Source organism: Phoxinus phoxinus, assembly GCF_949152265.1.
Source record: "Phoxinus phoxinus genome assembly, chromosome: 10".
Lineage (NCBI taxonomy): Eukaryota > Metazoa > Chordata > Actinopteri > Cypriniformes > Leuciscidae > Phoxinus > Phoxinus phoxinus.
In genome coordinates, this window is record NC_136885.1 from 13,695,029 (window position 1) to 13,714,184 (window position 19,156).

Here is a 19,156-nt window from a genome sequence, read left to right on the forward strand (position 1 = left end):
GTTTCAATGGGCTCTTTGCCAGACCCACTTGCAGAGCAAATCTAAATTTGCCGGAAGTGGTCTGGGTTTTCCCAGGCTAGTCAATTCCTGCATCACAAAATCAAGTCCTGCCCTACATTTTTTTTCATTTTTGTTTATTTGAATATACATTACAATAAAGAAAAAAATACTATCACAACTTCCGTTTTATACCAGCTTTAAAGTTATTAACACGTTAGAGTGATAAGGAAACATGCATGAATAAATAGGGCATTATGCAGGACATGCATGCTGTTAAAAAGAGTTAAGCACAAATAGGCCATAAAAAAGAAATCTGACACACACAATTATGTCAAAATGTCCATCGTGTGAAGTATTCGCATAAACAGTTGGTGGAAAATTGCATGTGTATCAGTTTACAGATCTTAAAGTGACAGCAGCCTAATAAACCTATTAAATGTCTGTGTCATTTATGTTAAAGGTGTGTTCATGCCATGGCGGAATCACCATAATTACAAGATTCAGACTTTTAAAAAGCATTCACATCTTTGTAGATCTAGTAATAACTTGTAAACTTGTCATTTTGGCTTTGATAGTGTTGCCAAAGAAACTCATAATTCTAATAAAATCATAATAAAATTAATCCTACTCAAAATTCACCTATTCCGTACACACAGCGAAAGATGAAGCTTCTCATGCACTATTTTCTGATCTTCTGCATCAGTGAATGGACCGCATTTATACATAACAGCCAGCGTATATTATCTTTCTTCCATAACAACCATATCCAGACCTTAAACAAATCAATTAAACTGGCAATATGCTTTCTATATTCTCAGTTTACAAACCTCCACTGGGATTCCTAGTATTACCTATCAACAACACCATTGCTTGAGGTCTGCCATTGCTAATGATGTTTAATCGAAAACATTCCCTGCATCATTACTTCAACATTTCCCACTCATGCATTAACTAACATCCAAAACTCACTTTCCCTCTATTTCTTAGTTTTTCGCCTAAGATACATTTTGGGATTATTTAAATCCATCAATGAAATCTGCAACTATGGAGAAATAACATGCGAGCGCATGATCTGTACGATGTGCCAACTCGTTTTCCCCAATGCTTTTCTTTTCTCTGATATCTCCCCTGAGGCCAAACCATGGAGCAGCTCTGCTAGTAACAACGCAAAGCTGAAGAGGAGAGAGGAAGGAATGAGAGAGAGAGAGAGAGAGAGAGAGAGAGAGAGAGAGAGAGAGAGAGAGAGAGAGAGAGAGAGAGAGAGAGAGAGAGAGAGAGAGAGAGAGAGAGAGAGAGAGAGAGAGAGCGGCCGTGCGGAACGAAGGACCCGCATCAGACACAACGCGTCTCCTGCAGCTGTAGTTATTATGACAACCGCAGCAGAGAAAGACGCTATCCGCCTCTGCCTATCTATGAATATCCCCTGATGGAAGAAAGACGGAGGAATTCCTTCAACAAGGGACTGTCGGCTCATTTCAACATTGAAGTGCGTGTTTGAGAGAGAAAGCGTTGGTTCAGCTGCTCATGGCGGCTGTATGCTGTGCTCGTGCGCTGCATGTTGCTGCTGATGATTATCAGCTTTCTCACGCGACCCGTGCGAGGGGTGTGTGACCCTGTGTAATTAATGTCTGTCTGTCTGTCTGCAGCAGGCTCGGTTTCTGCAGGATACTAGCACAATGATTCATCTACTTCTTTTAACAACATATTGCAGTCATGCGATGCATGTGTGACTGCAGAAGAGCACTGCAGCTCTCAATGATGTGGGAATACTGGAGTCTCTTTTTGAGGAACTCATTGCCCATTATTTACTCACCCTCAAGTCATCGTAGGTGTATATGACATTCTTCTTTCAGACGAATACAATCAGAGTTAGATTAAAAAATGTCCTGGCTCTTCCAAGCTTTATAATGGCAGTGAATGGTTGTTTCTGTTTTGAAGTCCATAAAAGTGCATCTATCCATCATAAAAGTGCATCTATCCATCATAAAAGTGCATCTATCCATCATAAAAGTGCATCTATCCATCAATAAAGGCCTTCTGAAGCGAAGCGAAGCATTTGTGTAAGAAAAATATTCATATTTAACATGTTACAAAGTAAAATTGTAGCTTCCGGCCAAACGCAGTCATTACGCCTAAAACGCAACTTACGCAACTTGTGACGTCGGAAATAGCGTAGAGTGGCGTAGCGTAAATATCAGCAGTACGTCACAACTTAAGTTGGCTTAAGTTGAATCCGTATGTTTGTTTGGCCGGAAGCTAATTATTTTACTTTATAAAGATATAAATATGAATATTTTTCTCACACAAACTTCGCTTCAGAAGACCTTTATTAACCCCGGAGCCGTGTGGAGCATTTTTATGATGGATAAGATGCACTTTTATGGACTTCAAAACAAAAACCGCCATTATAAAGCTTGGAAGACCCATGGACATTTTTTAAAATATAGGCCTAACTCTGATTGTATTCGTCTGAAAGAAGAATGCCATACCTATGATGACTTGAGGGTGAAATCATGGGCTAATTTTCATTTTTGGGTGAACTATAGTAGGCTAAGTCCTGCTTCTTTTGTAAGGGCATTGTTATTCAATGCTGACAACAATAAAAAAGTTGGGCTAGTTTTGTGAGTCTATGAGAGAAAGAGAGCTGGTAATCATATATCATTAGGTGGGTGTTCCTTATTAACATGATATCACAGATGCCAATGCCATACAGTCGAACCAAATGGAGGCGAGAGATGTGTTAAAAGCCAGTCACTATTGCCTATTATTTTTCTGAATGTAAAATGAGTGCCTGGGTTAGTTCAAACAAGCATTTTTTTATGCGTTATGATTTAGGTAAATTTAGGTATATATATATATATTTAAATAGTCTTTCTATTATGCCATTTTAAAGGTACTCATTTTGTAAGGTCAAAAAACACTTTGATTTTATCATAATATAGAGCACCTCTTTTTTTGCAGTGTCTGAAACGGCTCGAAAAAGGATCCGGTCTTTCCAAACCCCTCCTTTCTGAGATACTCTGCTCTGATTGGTCAGATGGCCCAGTCGGTTGTGATTGGTCTACCGCTTACAGCGCATGTCAGAAACAAAACTTCCATTAACATATCTGAATTTCAGCTCCAGAGGCTTCCTCAGCACTTGTATACACAGTGATACGGACAGTAACGACGGCGTCGGTGTTGCTGTATCAATTCGAGCCAATATATCAATATAAGAATATATGATTATTAACACTTTAAACAAATCAAACTAAAATTATACATAAAATTAAGAAATCTTAATTTTTTATTGATATTTTCTTGCTCAATTATATGGTTTCTGCTTGTTTTCTAGTTTGTTTATAAATTATTATTGTTTTAAACAAGCAGCTTTGTCATAATTATAGCAGAAATAAGAAGGTAAAAACAATTCAGATGTGTATTTTATTACAAATATGCTGTGAATTTACTTGTGACCGCATCACATCAGTATTTCTGCACCATGCGTTTGTGTTGCAGTGTCTGTGTTTCTCCGCTTCTGAAGAACTCAGGGCTCGCGAAATTTCTAAATCGCTGGTAGCCCTTTGGGCAGGCACTCTTCAGATTTTGGTAGCCCGAAATGACTTTTACTAGCCCACATAAAAAGACAATTTTTAATGTAGAAAATTGGTTAGGAGTCAAAACATGAATCAAAAACTTTTTCAAAACACAAATATCAACAATTGGATATAAAATAATCAAATTAGAATCATCAATACAAATATACATCTGGTTCTCTGAACTGAAATGTGTGTGACCAGTATGGGACATGAATCTGTCTGTGGCTCAGCCCCCAATGAGGGTATGATAAAAAAATTAAAAAAGGTAACACTTTGGGTTAGGGTCTAACGCTCACAATTAACTAGTTTCATTAGCATTCAGATGGCAGGGTTTTATCATCACTGAGGTCCCAAATGTGAGGTAGACTAGTTAGGGGTGTTTGGGGGCCAATCTGCAATAATTTAGATCTGAATTTAAATTTTGATTTCTCTGATCTACATATGTGCATTTTAAGATGTTTTGAATGGCAAAAAAATTGGACAACAATAGCTTTAAAACCATGTCACACAGCTGATTATTTTTCTCTCCTCATCAGCATCACACTCTTTTTCTCTTTGTTTTTCTCTTGCCCTGGCTCTTCCCGTCCTAAAGCTGAGCTTTGACTGATAGGCTTTTCTTTTTTGCCTGTCAATGACGAAAGTAAACTTGGGGTCAGCTGATAGGTTGATTTTTGAATCATTTTCTCAGACACGTTCATTTACTGAAAGCTACTAGGAAAGCTAGCTAGCCTAACTAAGTTTATTAAATTTATTCACAATATGTACACATTCATTATTGATCTTAATACAGGGCCGTAGACAGGGCTTTATAATCAAACAGGTCCTAAATTTAAGGTTGTTAGGGGGTTAAAAAAAATTATTTCTCTGATATGTGCATTTCAAGACGTTTGAAGGCCAAAAAAGGGATAAGAAATAGCTTTAAAACCATGTCAGCGGGCAGTAGATTTGTCAATACCTGCTCTCACTATCCATCACTCTTTCTTTTTCTCTCAGTCTCCTCATCTTCCCCTCCTAAAGCTGAACTTTTTTAATTTACTGAAGGCTACAAATTGTAGCTACTATATTAATTCTCAACATGTACACATTCGTTATTAATATTGTGCCTAACAAGATGAAAACGGCTTTGTTAATGTTTCTCGTCCCCTCACAATGACAGTAAACGAATTACATTACATGAGTCACGTTACAAAGGCCTATTTTCAGTTCAAAATGGCGAAATTAGACAAGTAAATTCGTTTGCCTGATAATTTGTAATTTGTTTAACATTTATGACCTAAAAAAAACCTGTCCAATGTGAAATATTTAGTTTAGCTACTTACATCTTCGCACTTGACCGTAAACTGAAGCGTTGAGTCGCTCTGCTCAAATTCGCGCTCAGTAGCTTCTGTGAATATAAATCCCGCCTACTTTGATTTGATTGGTAATCTCTAATATTCTGACATTGACGAGCAGTGACAGACCAATGAGGCTCAGATACACACACACACACACACACCGTTTCTGACGTGCGCTCTGTTCGGCGCCACTGCGGATTGAAGATGAAGAACGCGCTGAATCTGATTATAACAAGACTGAAGCGAACACTATTTCAGATAGCCCGTCGGGCAGGCCGGTTATGCATTTTGGTTGCCCGACTGGAAAACACAATAGCCCCGGGACGTCGGGCGGGCGATTTTGCGAGCCCTAACTACATTGCTTGGCGGAAGAATAATATTTTGTATCAGTAGCATTACATTTTTGTGCCTGTGTGTTTATTTTATAATATCTTGCCAGGTATGTGGATGGAATAACCGTTTTATAGCCCCGTGAAGCTGTGATTTAGATCAGCTAAGGGGGTTTTAGGCTCTCCACGCCGAGGCGTGCCGGACAACGCTGTTCTAAAATAAATTCACTGTAAACCATGACTTCTTGGGGCTGATTGCTTTAGTTTACAATTGTTGCGCTAAATATTTGCTCTCACATGGAGTTAAGTGGCCTAAAATAAAAAAAAGAGAGAGAAAAAAGCAATTTCATTCTACATAAGAGTGGTTGGTTGACCCTTACGGTGATAGATAGGCATGTTGAGATCACAGCCAAATTCTAGACTCCTCACTTTATTTCAGTAACCACGTTTATCAGAGACCTCCAAATGTCAATTTATTGAGCGTGATTAGGGGTTACTTGTTAGCGTTGTGCAGGTAATCACCACAGTGGATGAGGTGAACAATGAAATCTTTAGAAACTGTTGCGGGGTAGTGGGTGAAAAGAATCACAAATTTATTTTTAAAATTGACCCTACTTCCTTTTTAAAGAGTTTTGCTACTAAGCTTTTATTTATCAGTGCACATGACAAATAATCCTTATTTTCCACTCCATCCACGCTTTACACAATCCAATCAATTCACAATGGAGAAAAGTTCTGCCCAATATTGAAAATCCGCATGGCAGAAGCTATTGGGCTGTGAAGGGTGTTTCATGTTAACTTTTCATGGCTTCATCAGGACATGACAAAAAATATTTTATTTCCTACACACAATGTACAATGCCTCTAAAGCTACAGGTGAAACTCGAAAATTTTTATTTAATTATTTAATTTATTAAATAATTTATTTTAGTAAATCAACTTAAAAGGTGAAACTAATATATTAGGCCTAAATAGACTCATTAAATGCAAAGTGAGATATTTCAAGCCTTTATTTGTTATAATTTTGATGATTATATCGTACAGCTTATGAAAACCCCAAATTCAAAATTAGAATATTATGAAAAAGTTTTCATAATCATCAAAATAATAACAAATAAAGGCTTGAAATAACTCACTTTGCATGTAATGAGTCTATATAATATATTGGACATTAACAAACATTAACAAAGATGAATAAATACTGTAACAAAATGTATTGCTCATAGTTCATGTTAATATATTAACTAATGTTAACAAATGAGACCTTATTGTAAAGTGTTAGCAGATTAACTTTTATATTGTTAATAATATTTTAAGATGAAAACTTACTGGACCAAAGCAACTACACAATTCTCCATCATCATTGTATTGCATATGTAAAATGACTAATTTTTTAAAATATCATCTTACTAAGACATATTATTGGAAGTAGAGTAACAAATGCTATTTATGCATTTTTTTTTTGTAAATGGCTATTTTTGCTCATTTCGGTTCTCTGAATAAAATTGAGCTGTGTTTTTCCTCATTATTCTCACTATATGAGCCATAAAGGCCTGGTGTATCAAATATGATACCCAACAACAAACACATAGTCTATAACTTTATATATGACCATTCTGACTTTGACTATTTCAAGTCAGACTTTACAGGGTTAATATAATATCCTGCTCTTTACGCAAACATGCAAACCCAGTCAAGAGTCATAACACTCCCCGAGGAACAATGCCACTCTTGCAGAGTTTAGTCCTGGGAATAAACCACACTCTGCATGTCAAGTATGGCATTACTACATGACCAGTGACAAGCGCCATGGCCGATTCACACTCATTCACTATAGTGAACATTTTTAATACAATGCATATTCTGAGTTTTGAATGTGTGCGTGTGTTATTTGCTGTATTATTTGCTGAGTCAGGCAGCTGGAGACACAGCAGCAAGGGGATCATTATGAAGCTCTCGCTGCCAAAGCCCACGGCATGCTGCACTGAGTTCAGAAACTGCTGAGCGTACCTGCCAGATGCACAACAGCCCTCGCTCACTCAGCCCTGCTCATCCATACATTAAAGTCTCAGGTATCGAATGGTTAAAAAGACTTCTGCGCAAGCTTCTGTTGTTTGAACTGATATAACATGAAACCAATATTTTCACAATTTATTTTCTTAATGATATTGTGTGGTTCATTGAACCACCTTCCTCTGAAATAACTCTAAAATTCCTTTTCCACTGATGTCACTTGCACTGACTACTAGATAATGTTAAAAGGATAGTTCACCCCGCAAAAAATAAATAAAGATTCTGTCGTAATTTACTCATTGTTCTAAACTTTTTTGACTTACTTTCCTCTGTCGCACACAAAATACTTTGTCCATACTATGAAATTAAATTGGTTCCAATCTTGTTTCTTCAAAATATCTTCTAATTTGAAAGAAGAAACCAGAAAGTACGTAAATGATGACAGAATTTTCTAGAACTATCACTTTAACCAAAAGCCAAAGCACTGGTTTATCAAACCCACATTCTAACTCTGAATTGATTCTGAATCAGTTCCTCATAAATAAAACCTTTCTTGCTAAATACCCGGTTTCACTCCACATTACAGATGTAAAATAGGTTGCGAATTATGGTTGTGTCCGAAATCGGATACTCTTGAGTAGGTAGCCTACTTATTTTTGAATAAGTAATCACTTCACGTTTACTTTGATGGTGCACTACTACGAAACGTTTGACACTCTATCGCCGTCTGTGGATGGTCCATGGTGGGCTTGGCTAAAGTCTGGCTGGGCTCTGGGTCTGGTGGTGTTCTGCTCAGCAGGGAAAATGGTAAACGGAGATCCGTTGTTCACCAGCACCCACTCCACAAACACAGCAAAATTCCCCCGAGGAAGGTGTGTCTTGGATCGCTCACTGAGGCTGGTGAAGTAGAAGACTCAAAGCAAGCGATCTGGGTTGTGGGTGAGGCACGTCAGGTCTATGAAGTCCCTCGTGTGGTCCTCGAGGTTACGCTGCTCCTGTTCTAGGCAGAGCAGTCCATTTTAATTTTTGTTATGGGCTCCGTATATTCTGTAACATGTTGTGGCTGTAGTAATGACCGCACGATAATGGAGATTCAAGAAAAGTCTTCAATAATAAATCCACAAAAGGAACATGTTGAAGAACACCAGGAACAATATAAATAACTACTACGCAATACAACGATGACATGGAACAGAGGAATCTAAGGACCTAAATATACTAATGAACGAAATTCGAAAAAGGTGCATAACATTATCAGTGTCCACTGTCCATAGAAACAAACAAGGAATAAGAACTGAGGCAAACAAAAATGGGGAAAGGCAAACTAAAATACAAATAAACTAACACAACCGTGACACAGACATACTGTCAAGTGATTTTAGGAATAACTATAAACTAGAGCCAGAGATGATGCAGAAACTAATGCAAGAAAATAATTGAACAAGGTTTCAAAGTAATGAAAAGTTATTGCACTCTCTTACAAGGATAATTGCATGTTTGAAATGCTGCTGTGCCATTAAATTATGAAATCAATAAGCACCCAGGACAACGTTTTTGTGTGATCACATATCTTATAAATGCATGAAACCCTAATTTATTGATACCATGATGAATAGTAATTGTTGCTTTTGAGCCTTTGTGGTGAGACTGTGATAATGGATGCAAAAAAAAGAAAGAAGCATTTCAAGGCAGCTCATAAGGCCACACATTTCTGCACCAAATCTGTTACTGCAACAAAACTGTGAAGCTTTATTTGCATTATCGCAGTACTAAGCTCTATGTGCTTGTTTGTTTTGAATCATTTACTACATTGATCTCAGCAGGATCCAGGATGAGAGTGTGTCCAGTCTTTTATGGCGTCCACTGGCTTCATATCACAAGGCTTCACTTTACAAATCGATATTGGGCTACAGAGCTGGACAGAGAAAGTGGTAAACACCCAGAATCCTACAATGCACACACTGATACAGATGATGATGCCTCATAGTATACTGTCTGCTCTACCCAATAATCGTGTATGAAGAGCCACACACTCTGTCGACTCCGTCACGATTTTACCTCGTTATTACTAAAGCACCGGCGTAAACTATCATGTAATTATCTTTTTAAAAGTGTACTCAATGCCTCTGTATGAAGATCTAATCCAGTACAAAATTAAATTTACAATTAAATTCATAGTTTTCCAAAAATAAAATGCTTCTACATCCACGATAACTCAAATACTGCATACAACTCAAAACACAGAGTTTTTACCACTCAAGGACGTTTACTACTTGTTTATTGTCAGGGACCTGTCACTTTAATTGGTCTTGATTCTTAGTTTGGTGACAGGATCCTGATACTTATTCTACTGTCTTGTCTCTGTATGCGCATGCAGCTTTAAGTGGTTTTCGGGCAGTGCGCCCTCTGTGGTGTGTTGGTGTGTCTGTATCATGACACTGCTGTCTGGTTCGGTTTCGGTTCAGTGTCTGGATCTGTGGATACTCATGCAAAATTTTTTGTCTTTTGTTGTAAGCACATGGTTTGGGTGTTTGTTTCTTGTCTGGTCGTGTATGTTTTTGTAGAGCACCTCTTGAATGTTTATGTTGAGCACCAGAGGCTGCAGTTTTTTAAAACCACATTTCTAGAACCACAATTACTTTTTTTGGTCAGGAAAACCTTTGGTATCAAAATTTTTTTTTTTTTACTTTTTTTAAACTTTTTTTTAAACTTTTTTTTTTGGCATTTTTATGATTTAATTAATTGTTAACAATTTATTTTGATGGTCCCTTTTGAACATTCTATAGACTATAAGTAACTTTGCAACTACATGTCAACTAACTCTCATTAGAGTATTAGTATGTCTGCTTAATATCTGCTAACACTTTATTGTGATGGTCCTCCAACAGACAATCTACTGACTATAAGTAACTATAAGTCTACTAACACTCGACTAACACTCTAACGAGAGTTAGTAGACATGTAGGTGCAAGGTTACTTATAGTCAACAGAATGTGTTAAAAAGGGGCCGTCAAAATAAAGTGAAAACATAGGCTATTATTAGTTTTACATCAAATAACGAACTCCCCCGGAGTTCCCCCACAAACCCCCAGGGTTTATGAGCCAATGTTGCTGTGTTAGGCTAGTTAATGTAAAGTTGTCTCAGCATATTAAGCTGGGACAAGATTAAGTATTTTAACATTAAAAAAATTACATACTTCACCTTTAACTGGTCTACTTCAAAACCACAAAATCTTTTAGGTGTCTTAGGTATTTAGCACAAATACAACAGAACAATCTAATTTTAAATAAAACACTTCACTGTATCAATTAAATTGAGATAAATAAAAAAAAAACACTACAATAGTTCAGCCAGACCGGTATGTGAATTTCTCTTTGTTTTTTGTTGTTTGATTAACATGAATAACAAAGACAGCAGCGGGTATATTAGGCTGTCGTCACTTTAAAACCCATGGATCCAATATATTGATGCACATCTGTTTTTCTCCCAACTATTTACTTTTATTTAAAGGGCACCTATTATGCAAACATTTGAGCATAAATATGTGTTGGCAGTGTACACCCTATAATGATAAAAATCGAATGTTGACAGACACTACGAATGTTGACCGACACTGCAGTTTTATCATAGACCCGCCCTGAGTGAGCTGTACGCAGTCCGCCATTATTTCGACGCTGGAGCAGATGTAGTGACAAGAATGTCTCGTAAGCAACTCAGGTGTTTTGTTGTTGGATGTGAGAGTGAGTCGTCATGTACTCCTGACAACAGAGTGACCAGTGAAGACGCAGTGGATTGGTTTTATTTTTTTAAGGAAATGCACCCCCAAAATGTGTTTATCTTTGCGCAAATCATTTTACACCAGACTTCTTTGTGAACAAGGGGAAATACAAAACAGGTTTTGCTAAAAAGTTGTTACTCAAGAACGGATCAGTACCGACCGTTCGTGATCCAGCTTATAGCCTCCAGATCGATACTGGTCACGGCCGTAATGAAAGGGTGAGCGCACACTTTATTACAGTTCATCAGAGTTGTTTTACGGATATAAAGTTATCAGTTTATTAAGCACCCCCTGAAAAGGCATAAGGTTGATATTTTACTGTTAGTTGTAACAAGTGTTTTTGTGCAATTTGCTGTGTATGTTGATGATAATTAAAGGGAGAGAGAGAGAGTTTATGGATAAGACTTTTATGTGCACTTCTTGTACTGTTTTTTTTTTCAGCTCTTAACCTTGGATTTCTGGAGTGAAAACGGATGCTTCATCTTTTGTGTGATGAACAATAAACTTCAGAAAACTCATTAGTAAAGTTTCGGCCATCATTCGGACATGCATTTACGGACAACAGGCTTGTAGTGGATAAAAGCAAGGTGACAACATAAGTTATAACCGTAATTAAACTAAACTATACCTATTCTATCTCCATGCAGCATAATTCTCTGGCTCTGTAGGCATTATTGTCCAACTCTGGTTCGAACTGAACAGCGCTGACATTTCAGTGCATGAGATTATCATGTTTGCTTGTTGCACGAGCTCTTGAAGCCCCTCCCTCTTCGTGAAAGGGGGCAGGGAGCAGCAATTAATTTGCATTTAAAGGGACACACACACAAACCCCGTGTTTTTTGCTCATCCTCAAAAAGTGGCAATTTTAAGATGCTATAAAAATTGAGCTAAACCTTCACATACACACTCGGGGGACATCAGAGACTCATTTTGCATCTTGTAAAATGGGGCATAATAGGTGCCCTTTAAGACACAAGTGACTGTTTATGTGAATACTCGCCAAAGCATTGAGACATAACTCTGTGTGTGTGTGTGTGTGTGTGTGTGTGTGTGTTACATTTTTTATTATTAATTTATTTAAAAAGCAGTTATGATAACAGATGTGTTGTTAGATTATGTATGATTTTTAGTCAAATGTAATGGAGAAGCTTCTCTTGCAACCGTAGACCCATTTATGTTTGTGGATAAAGCACTTTTATGTAACAGTACAAAACCATATATTTAAATGAGGTTCACAGTATGTCATGAATAGTTTGACTGAATTGATTCCGGCTCTTGATTATGTACTACCACAAAACAGAATATGTAGCGTTCCCGCACAGCGTGTTGACCTCCATTTTAGTGCTGCGTGGTGTTATAAACACTATTTATCAAACCCTCCCTCCTCTCTTCCGTTCCTCCCCCTGACTCCCTCTTTCCTTCTCACAGTGTGGATGTGAGGCAGGTGGCCCAGCAAGAGAAGTTTGACACAGTTTCTGCATCTGAGATTTAATGTACTGTAGTGCTGATGTTGAACGTGTGCATGTTCTGGGACAAAGTCAGTTTGTTCTGCACCACTTCCCATGATACAGTGCATCTGAAACTATAACTGTGTCATAAAGTGTCTAAAGCAGTGTTTCCCAACTACAGCTCCACCAATGATATTATAATCATATTATATGGATATCTTTAAACATTATCAATTAATATAATATATTTAATATGATACAATTTATTATCATACAAGTAAATATCATATAATATAATATTCAGTTTATTCATAAACAATACAGTTATGAGTATCCTTTTGCTTGTACATATCCCCCACATTAATAGGAACTGAAAAAAATATGAATTAATCAAATAAATTACACAACAAATAATAATCAATTAATAAATAAAATAACAATAATTAAACACAATTATTATTGTTTATATATTTATATTTATAATAGTATTTTAATATTCTCTAATGTTACTTTGGAAAAATTTAGGAAGAATTAAGTTGCCTATATTGCTTACTGTCTCTCAATGTCTGACAAGGTAAAAGTATTAGTGAAAACCTTTCTATCAGAACAATAGAATATAGAATCGGATGCCACAAACCTTTTAAGGAAAGGCACCAAATCAATGCTGTGATCTGGTTTAAAAGCATATTTATTGCAGGATGTAGAAAATACGTGGAAAATAAAAGATTCTATTCATTTCAAGCCTACATTCTCCTCAGGAATGCCTTAAAGCGATTTAAAGTGTATTTAAAGGCTTAGTTCATCAAAAAAAAAAAAAAAATTCTGTCATCATTTACTCACCATCATGTTGTTCAATAGCCTACCTGTATGACTTTCTTACTTCTGCAGAACACAAAATAAGCTATTTTGAAGCCAAACTGTTTTGGTTACGTAGACTTGCATTGAATGGACAAAAAAAAACCTCCATATTTTAGAGTACCGGTATTTAAGATATTTCTCAAAATACCTTCTTTTATGTTATTGTACGACATAAGGGTTAATAAATGATGACAGAACTTTCATTTCTTTGTAAAGTATCCCTTTAATGTACCACCGGTCCAGCTAGGACTGACAATTCAGACTTACTCGTCATGTCGTCAAGTGTGTTTCGGATTCAGGATGGTCCTAACCTGATTCCCTCTTCTCCCTCACACATTTCTCTCAGTTCTCCTGCATGCATCACCCCTCCCTCCATCCCTCTCTCCATCTCACTGCAATGAAATTCAGCATGTTTCCTCCTATCTCTCCCTCTCACTTTCAATCTGATTTCAATGTGCAACACGATACCATGAGAGCATCTCCAACAATAGAAATTTTCGCTCTCGTTAATCGCCGTAAACAAGCTCTATCACTGCATTTCATCGCTCCATCATCTCTGCCTCCCACACACAGAGACCTTGCAGTAGCATAAATCAAGAGATGTGAGCTGGAATCCACACACACACACACACACACACACACACACACAAACACACATGCAAGCCGCCACACGCCAGCGAACGCACAATGTGACAGCTCGGATGTTTAACGTTACCCTCCACCAGTCAAATTCGTTTCACACATCTCAAACGTGGAGCGAAAATCGCCAGCCACACACCAGCAACCCCCCCTTCCCGGCACGATAATTACCCCTCACACGTAGTACCCCCATTCACGTGCACCCTGCCAGAAAGTAGAAGAAAAGAAGAGGGTCTTACTGAGGGTTCGGGAGCCGATACATCCCATGGTTTATTCACAAAGGCCCTGGATACAAGCAAAGAAGCGCTAGCCTTTCACCATACATTCTCTCCTCCTCTCTCTCCTTTCTCTTTTCTGACTGCTGATTCTCTCCACTCATGCTGCTCCCTCCCTCCCCCTCTCCCTCTCTCTCTCTCTCGCTCCCCCCCCCCTCTCTCTCTCTCTCTCTCTCTCTCTCTCTCTCTCTCTCTGTGCAGTTTTACCTTTTAGCATGCAAGTCAGTGTCGGAAATTAACAATATTATCACTTATTATGACACTGATGTAGTTATAATCACGGATTATGGGTATCATAATCATTTTATGAAATTAATTAGGTTTGAAAAAAGTATAAATATTTTATTTGTAAAATTTTGTACACTGAAAAGAAAAAGCGATTGAATTTCACAAATAATTACAAAGAATCATTGAATTAAACATTAAAGTAGTAGGACAGAAATAGTACTTTTGTCTAAAACGTAGTCCAATAGCCTAGTCTTTGTTTCATTGACGACTTTGAATTATTATATATATTTTTTTACATATTAATAGATAAAATCTTAAAGTCCCCCTGGAGTCAATAATTTATCCCTTATAACTCATCTTTGATCACCAAAACGTAACATATTTAAGTGTTTTTTTCCTTGGAAAAAAAATCTTCATGCCTTAAAATAGCTAGAATGTACTCAGCAATGTTGACTTATAAATGTACACGCTTGTCTTAAAGCATATTAAAAACACCACATAGCCATATAAATAATATTAAAAACTTGATTTAGTATAGTTAGTTAGTTAACTATAGAAAGTATAGTTTTTTTGTATGTGTACAATATGTGTGTGTCGCACAGGTTTCCATTGCTGCAACTGTGCACTCCTGCGTGGCTTGGATTGTCTCGGCCTATATTACTAGAGCTCTCACAATGCAGTACAGATGTCTCTCGGTCTCTCTCTCTGTGCCCTGACCATTGAACCAAACTCGCACAAACACTCATTACCTCAATACTGGAAAATCATGGGATCTCGCCACAGGATATTCCTGTGAAGCTCTCAAAACTTGAAAGCTCTCCCTCTCCTGTCATTCTGTTCACTCTGGTCCCTCCCTCTGTCTTGGTGGCAAAAACACACACAGGAGGAGTGGCTTTGTTATGTGGAGATCACTGCCGCCCACTCGCTCTTTCTATCACTCTGCTTTTTCCTGTCCTTCTTTCCATCCTGACCTGCATATTCATTTAATTACCATGAGGTGATATATTTATCTTTGCCTCTCTCTGTCTTAAGCTCAGTGATGCAGACAGGGTATAAAAGAGGGAGGGTCAATCCGTTTTTCCTTGAGTTCAGCCAGGGAGAGATGGAGGGATTGATGATTTCAAACAGAACCGTTTAACGATGAGATATGTAAATTAGTATTTAGAAAGAGAGGGAGAGAGGGAGAAAGAGAAATGGAGGGAGGGGAATGGTTAATTCTGTACACAAAAAGACGGCTAGAAGCAGCAGTCCAGCTGTAATCTACCCAATCCTGAAGAGTCTTACTGTGCCCTGGCTATTTATAGATTATCATCTCTCATACTATCTGTGTGTGTGTGTGTGTGTGTGTGTGTGTGTGTGTGTGTGTGTGTGTGTGTGTGTGTGTGTGTGTGTGTGTGTGTGTTAATGTGATGCAGTATGGCTTTGTAAATTGGCATGCCCTATTGTATGAGACAATGAATATGTCCTGATCGAATTAATTAGAATTTTCTATTTGATCTGTAGGCAATAATATATGTTAATTGCTAGACTGCGAAAGGATCTCTTCAACCCCTCTCTCTCTCTCTGTGTGTGTGTGCGTGTGTCAGATGTTACCTACATTTTGAGGACCAAATGCCCCCTTCAAAAATAAGACAAAAAAATGTATAAACATATTTAAACAAATATCTAAAATGTAAAATCATTTCTTAATGAAAATCTAGGAAAAATTTACAGTAGCTTTAAAACATTAAATTAAAACGCTAACATTTGCAATGAACTAACTGAACACATTTTTACAGCATTTGTTAATATAAGTAAATGTTTAAAAAAATTTAACTAGATAATGATAAAATCAATAAATAAATATTAAAAATAAATATTGTTAATTTGGTTCACAATATGTAAAGGTACTTTAATATCAATTTATTGCTTGAAATTATAAAAAGAGAATAATAAATGCTGCTAAAAATAGTTAGTGAATCATATACCGGTATATATATATAATTATCCTAATTGATTTTCATATATATATATATATATATAGTTCATAATGCCATTAATACATTAACTTGTATTAATTAGAAAATTATTGTAAAGTGATAAAAAAAAATGTAAAATAGATAACCAAGTCAATGGAGAATCCATATCATGACAGAACAACAAACGTGTGTGTTTCACAATCACATGTGTTATGTAGTGCATGTTCGCTTGATACTGTGAATGACACTCATAAAACGGAAATGTTCACACACAGATTTACGACCTTAACCACACAGGTCTAGGAGAGTACACACTGACCTTGAAGGCCTCAACCTACAAGGCTAGTAGCTAAACAAATCACCTACATTGTGGGATCTAGCCACGGTCCCCATGATGTATGAGGGTTTCTGCACGGATTAGGTTGGGGGTAGAGAATAGCTCAGTATAACATCACAGTCCATGAAACGTCCACAATATGACAAACGTGTGTGCTTTGCATATATGCTTAGAATATGTAATACCATGTTTGTATCAGCATTAAATAATCATGGTGATAGACATACAGCAGGTGAAATGGATTTCAAATCCAGTATTCTTTTTTTTTCACTCTCTCTCACTCACATATAGACAAACACACATTCCCTCTTTCATTTTTCCCTGCCATTTTGTACTAGTTTTCTTTCCAAATTTCCTAATGGCCCTCAAACAGTACAAACATACAATATATCAACTCCCTGACACACAATCTCTCAGTGTGCTTTTATTCATTTCTGTTCTCTGTCAGAGTACAAAAAATGAATTACCTCAGGGCAGAGAGCGGGAGACCGACACTGCGTGTAATCTTGATATGGCTACAGCCAAATCACCCTGTAGCCCGAGACTGGTTGCCCACTGAAGCCAAGCAGGGTTGAGCCTGGTCAGTACCTGGGAAAACCAGGTTGCTGCTGGAAGAGATTTTAGTAAGGCCAGCAGGGGGTGCTCAGCTCACCCGGTGGTCTGTGTGCCCCAGTATAGTGATGGTGTCATTATACCGCAATGCCGAGTTCAGACTGCACGATTTTAGGCCCGATTTTCGCTCGCCGACAGGTTTTGAGAAATCGCAGACAAATGCATGAAAATCACAGGCAAATCGGTGCTCGTTCACACGAGTGACAATCACGCCGTGTTAATGAGCAAAGACGCGATCTGAGAGAATTGCCGACGAGTCAATTCAAAATCGCCGGTGATTCAAAATCCTGCTGTGTGAAAGTGTTCTGACTGAAAACTACATCGGTGATGACCGAGAGCCGATGAGAGAGCGAGATACAGAGCAGAGGGCAGTTCGAGGAGGAGTTATAAACTACATATTAAAATACTGATATATATACATTTATAATTATATCAAACAGAAACGAAGCACAAACATTTGCTTGACCAGCAGCAACAGCAGAACATTGCAAAATTATTTATTTACCCCAACTCTCTTTGCAGAACACACAGTCCTTTCTCCCCGAGTCTCCCCAACCATTTCCTCCTGCATAATCTGTTTTTCTTTTTCTCCTTTTCGCTGCAGATCAGCGCACAGACAATTTGGATCGAAAACTTGCAGGCTATCATTTTTAATAATAATTCCAATCTCTCGCGAGAACTCCCGTCTCACGCACATGTGATCTTGCGTTATTTCCTTATCACTTCTTGCGTGTGTTTGTTTGTGAAACGTAGTTTGCAGACCAGACAGAAGTTGTTGGCGATTCTTTCTTTTGTAAAGTCATGCAAAAGAACAGTGACCCGACTACTTTGAAAATCGTGCAGTGTGAACTCAGCCAAGCCGCATCGCTCAACAATAGTGCCTGACCTCCCTGATGTTCTTGTGTCTGAATAGTCTCCACAGCCGCCATATTCCAACATCTAGTAGAGAGCATTCCCAGAGGAGTGGAAGCCGTTATAGCAGCGAAAAGGATGGATTAATGCTTTTCGCCATGCTTTTGAAATTAAATGTTCAACAAGACACAAAAGCGTCAGTGAGGTCTGACGGTGAAGTTGGCTGTTCCAATTCATTCTGAAGATCTTCAATACAGGCTCAGGTCTGGGTTTTTGTTTTGCAGGCCAGTCACCTTTTTCCACATCAGATATAGTAAACCATATTTTATGGACCCAGTTGCACAAAAGGTCCACCACAAACTGATGCAGTACATTTTAAAAGCACTCAGTTCTCTATAATGGCATTTGATCAAGATTTTTCAACATCATTTTGATCATATAGTGCTGATTTGGGTATATTGGTGAGAAGTGTCTAAGTCACATCAACCTGTAACCAGAGTACCCCAGGGTTCACTCCCAGGACCTCTTCTCTTCCCAATTTGTACAGCATCGCTAGGTTTTATTATCCTGTACATTTCACTGTTACGGCAATAACACAAAGCTGTACTTCTCATTCCAGGCTGACAACCCCACAGTAACTGAATTGACCTCAGCCTGCCTGGTAGACAATTTGGCCTAAATGATCGATATGCCCAACTCAATCTAGCAAAGACAGAGTACTCTTATCAGCCAGTTCAGCAATGCATCAATATTTCCCCATTCAGCTAGGCTCATGTACAATAATGCCATGCAGGACAGAGCACACTGGGAAGACACGTCATGCAGATTTGCATTGTTAAACAACAGTCCTGAAGATCTGGCCATTCCTATCTAAGCATGTTGCATAGCACCTTGTCCAGGGTCTTGTAATCTCTAG

General features: G+C 37.8%; 1 protein-coding gene across 7 annotated transcripts in view; it reads right to left on the minus strand.

Moving 5' to 3' along the window:
- fam131bb (family with sequence similarity 131 member Bb) overlaps nucleotides 1–19,156 on the minus strand; it is a 68,627-nt gene that overhangs the window by 45,366 nt on the left and 4,105 nt on the right. For 2 of the 7 annotated variants that reach the window (XM_079626431.1, XM_079626433.1), the window contains exon 1: nucleotides 14,218–14,334. The exons of 4 other annotated variants lie outside the window; for them this stretch is intronic. In XM_079626431.1, the coding sequence (XP_079482557.1) occupies nucleotides 14,218–14,245 (28 nt within the window). In that variant the 5' untranslated portion in view covers nucleotides 14,246–14,334. Of the gene's footprint in view, nucleotides 1–14,217; nucleotides 14,335–19,156 lie in introns of those variants that run through there. One more of the 7 variants, XM_079626432.1, reaches the window with a different exon arrangement.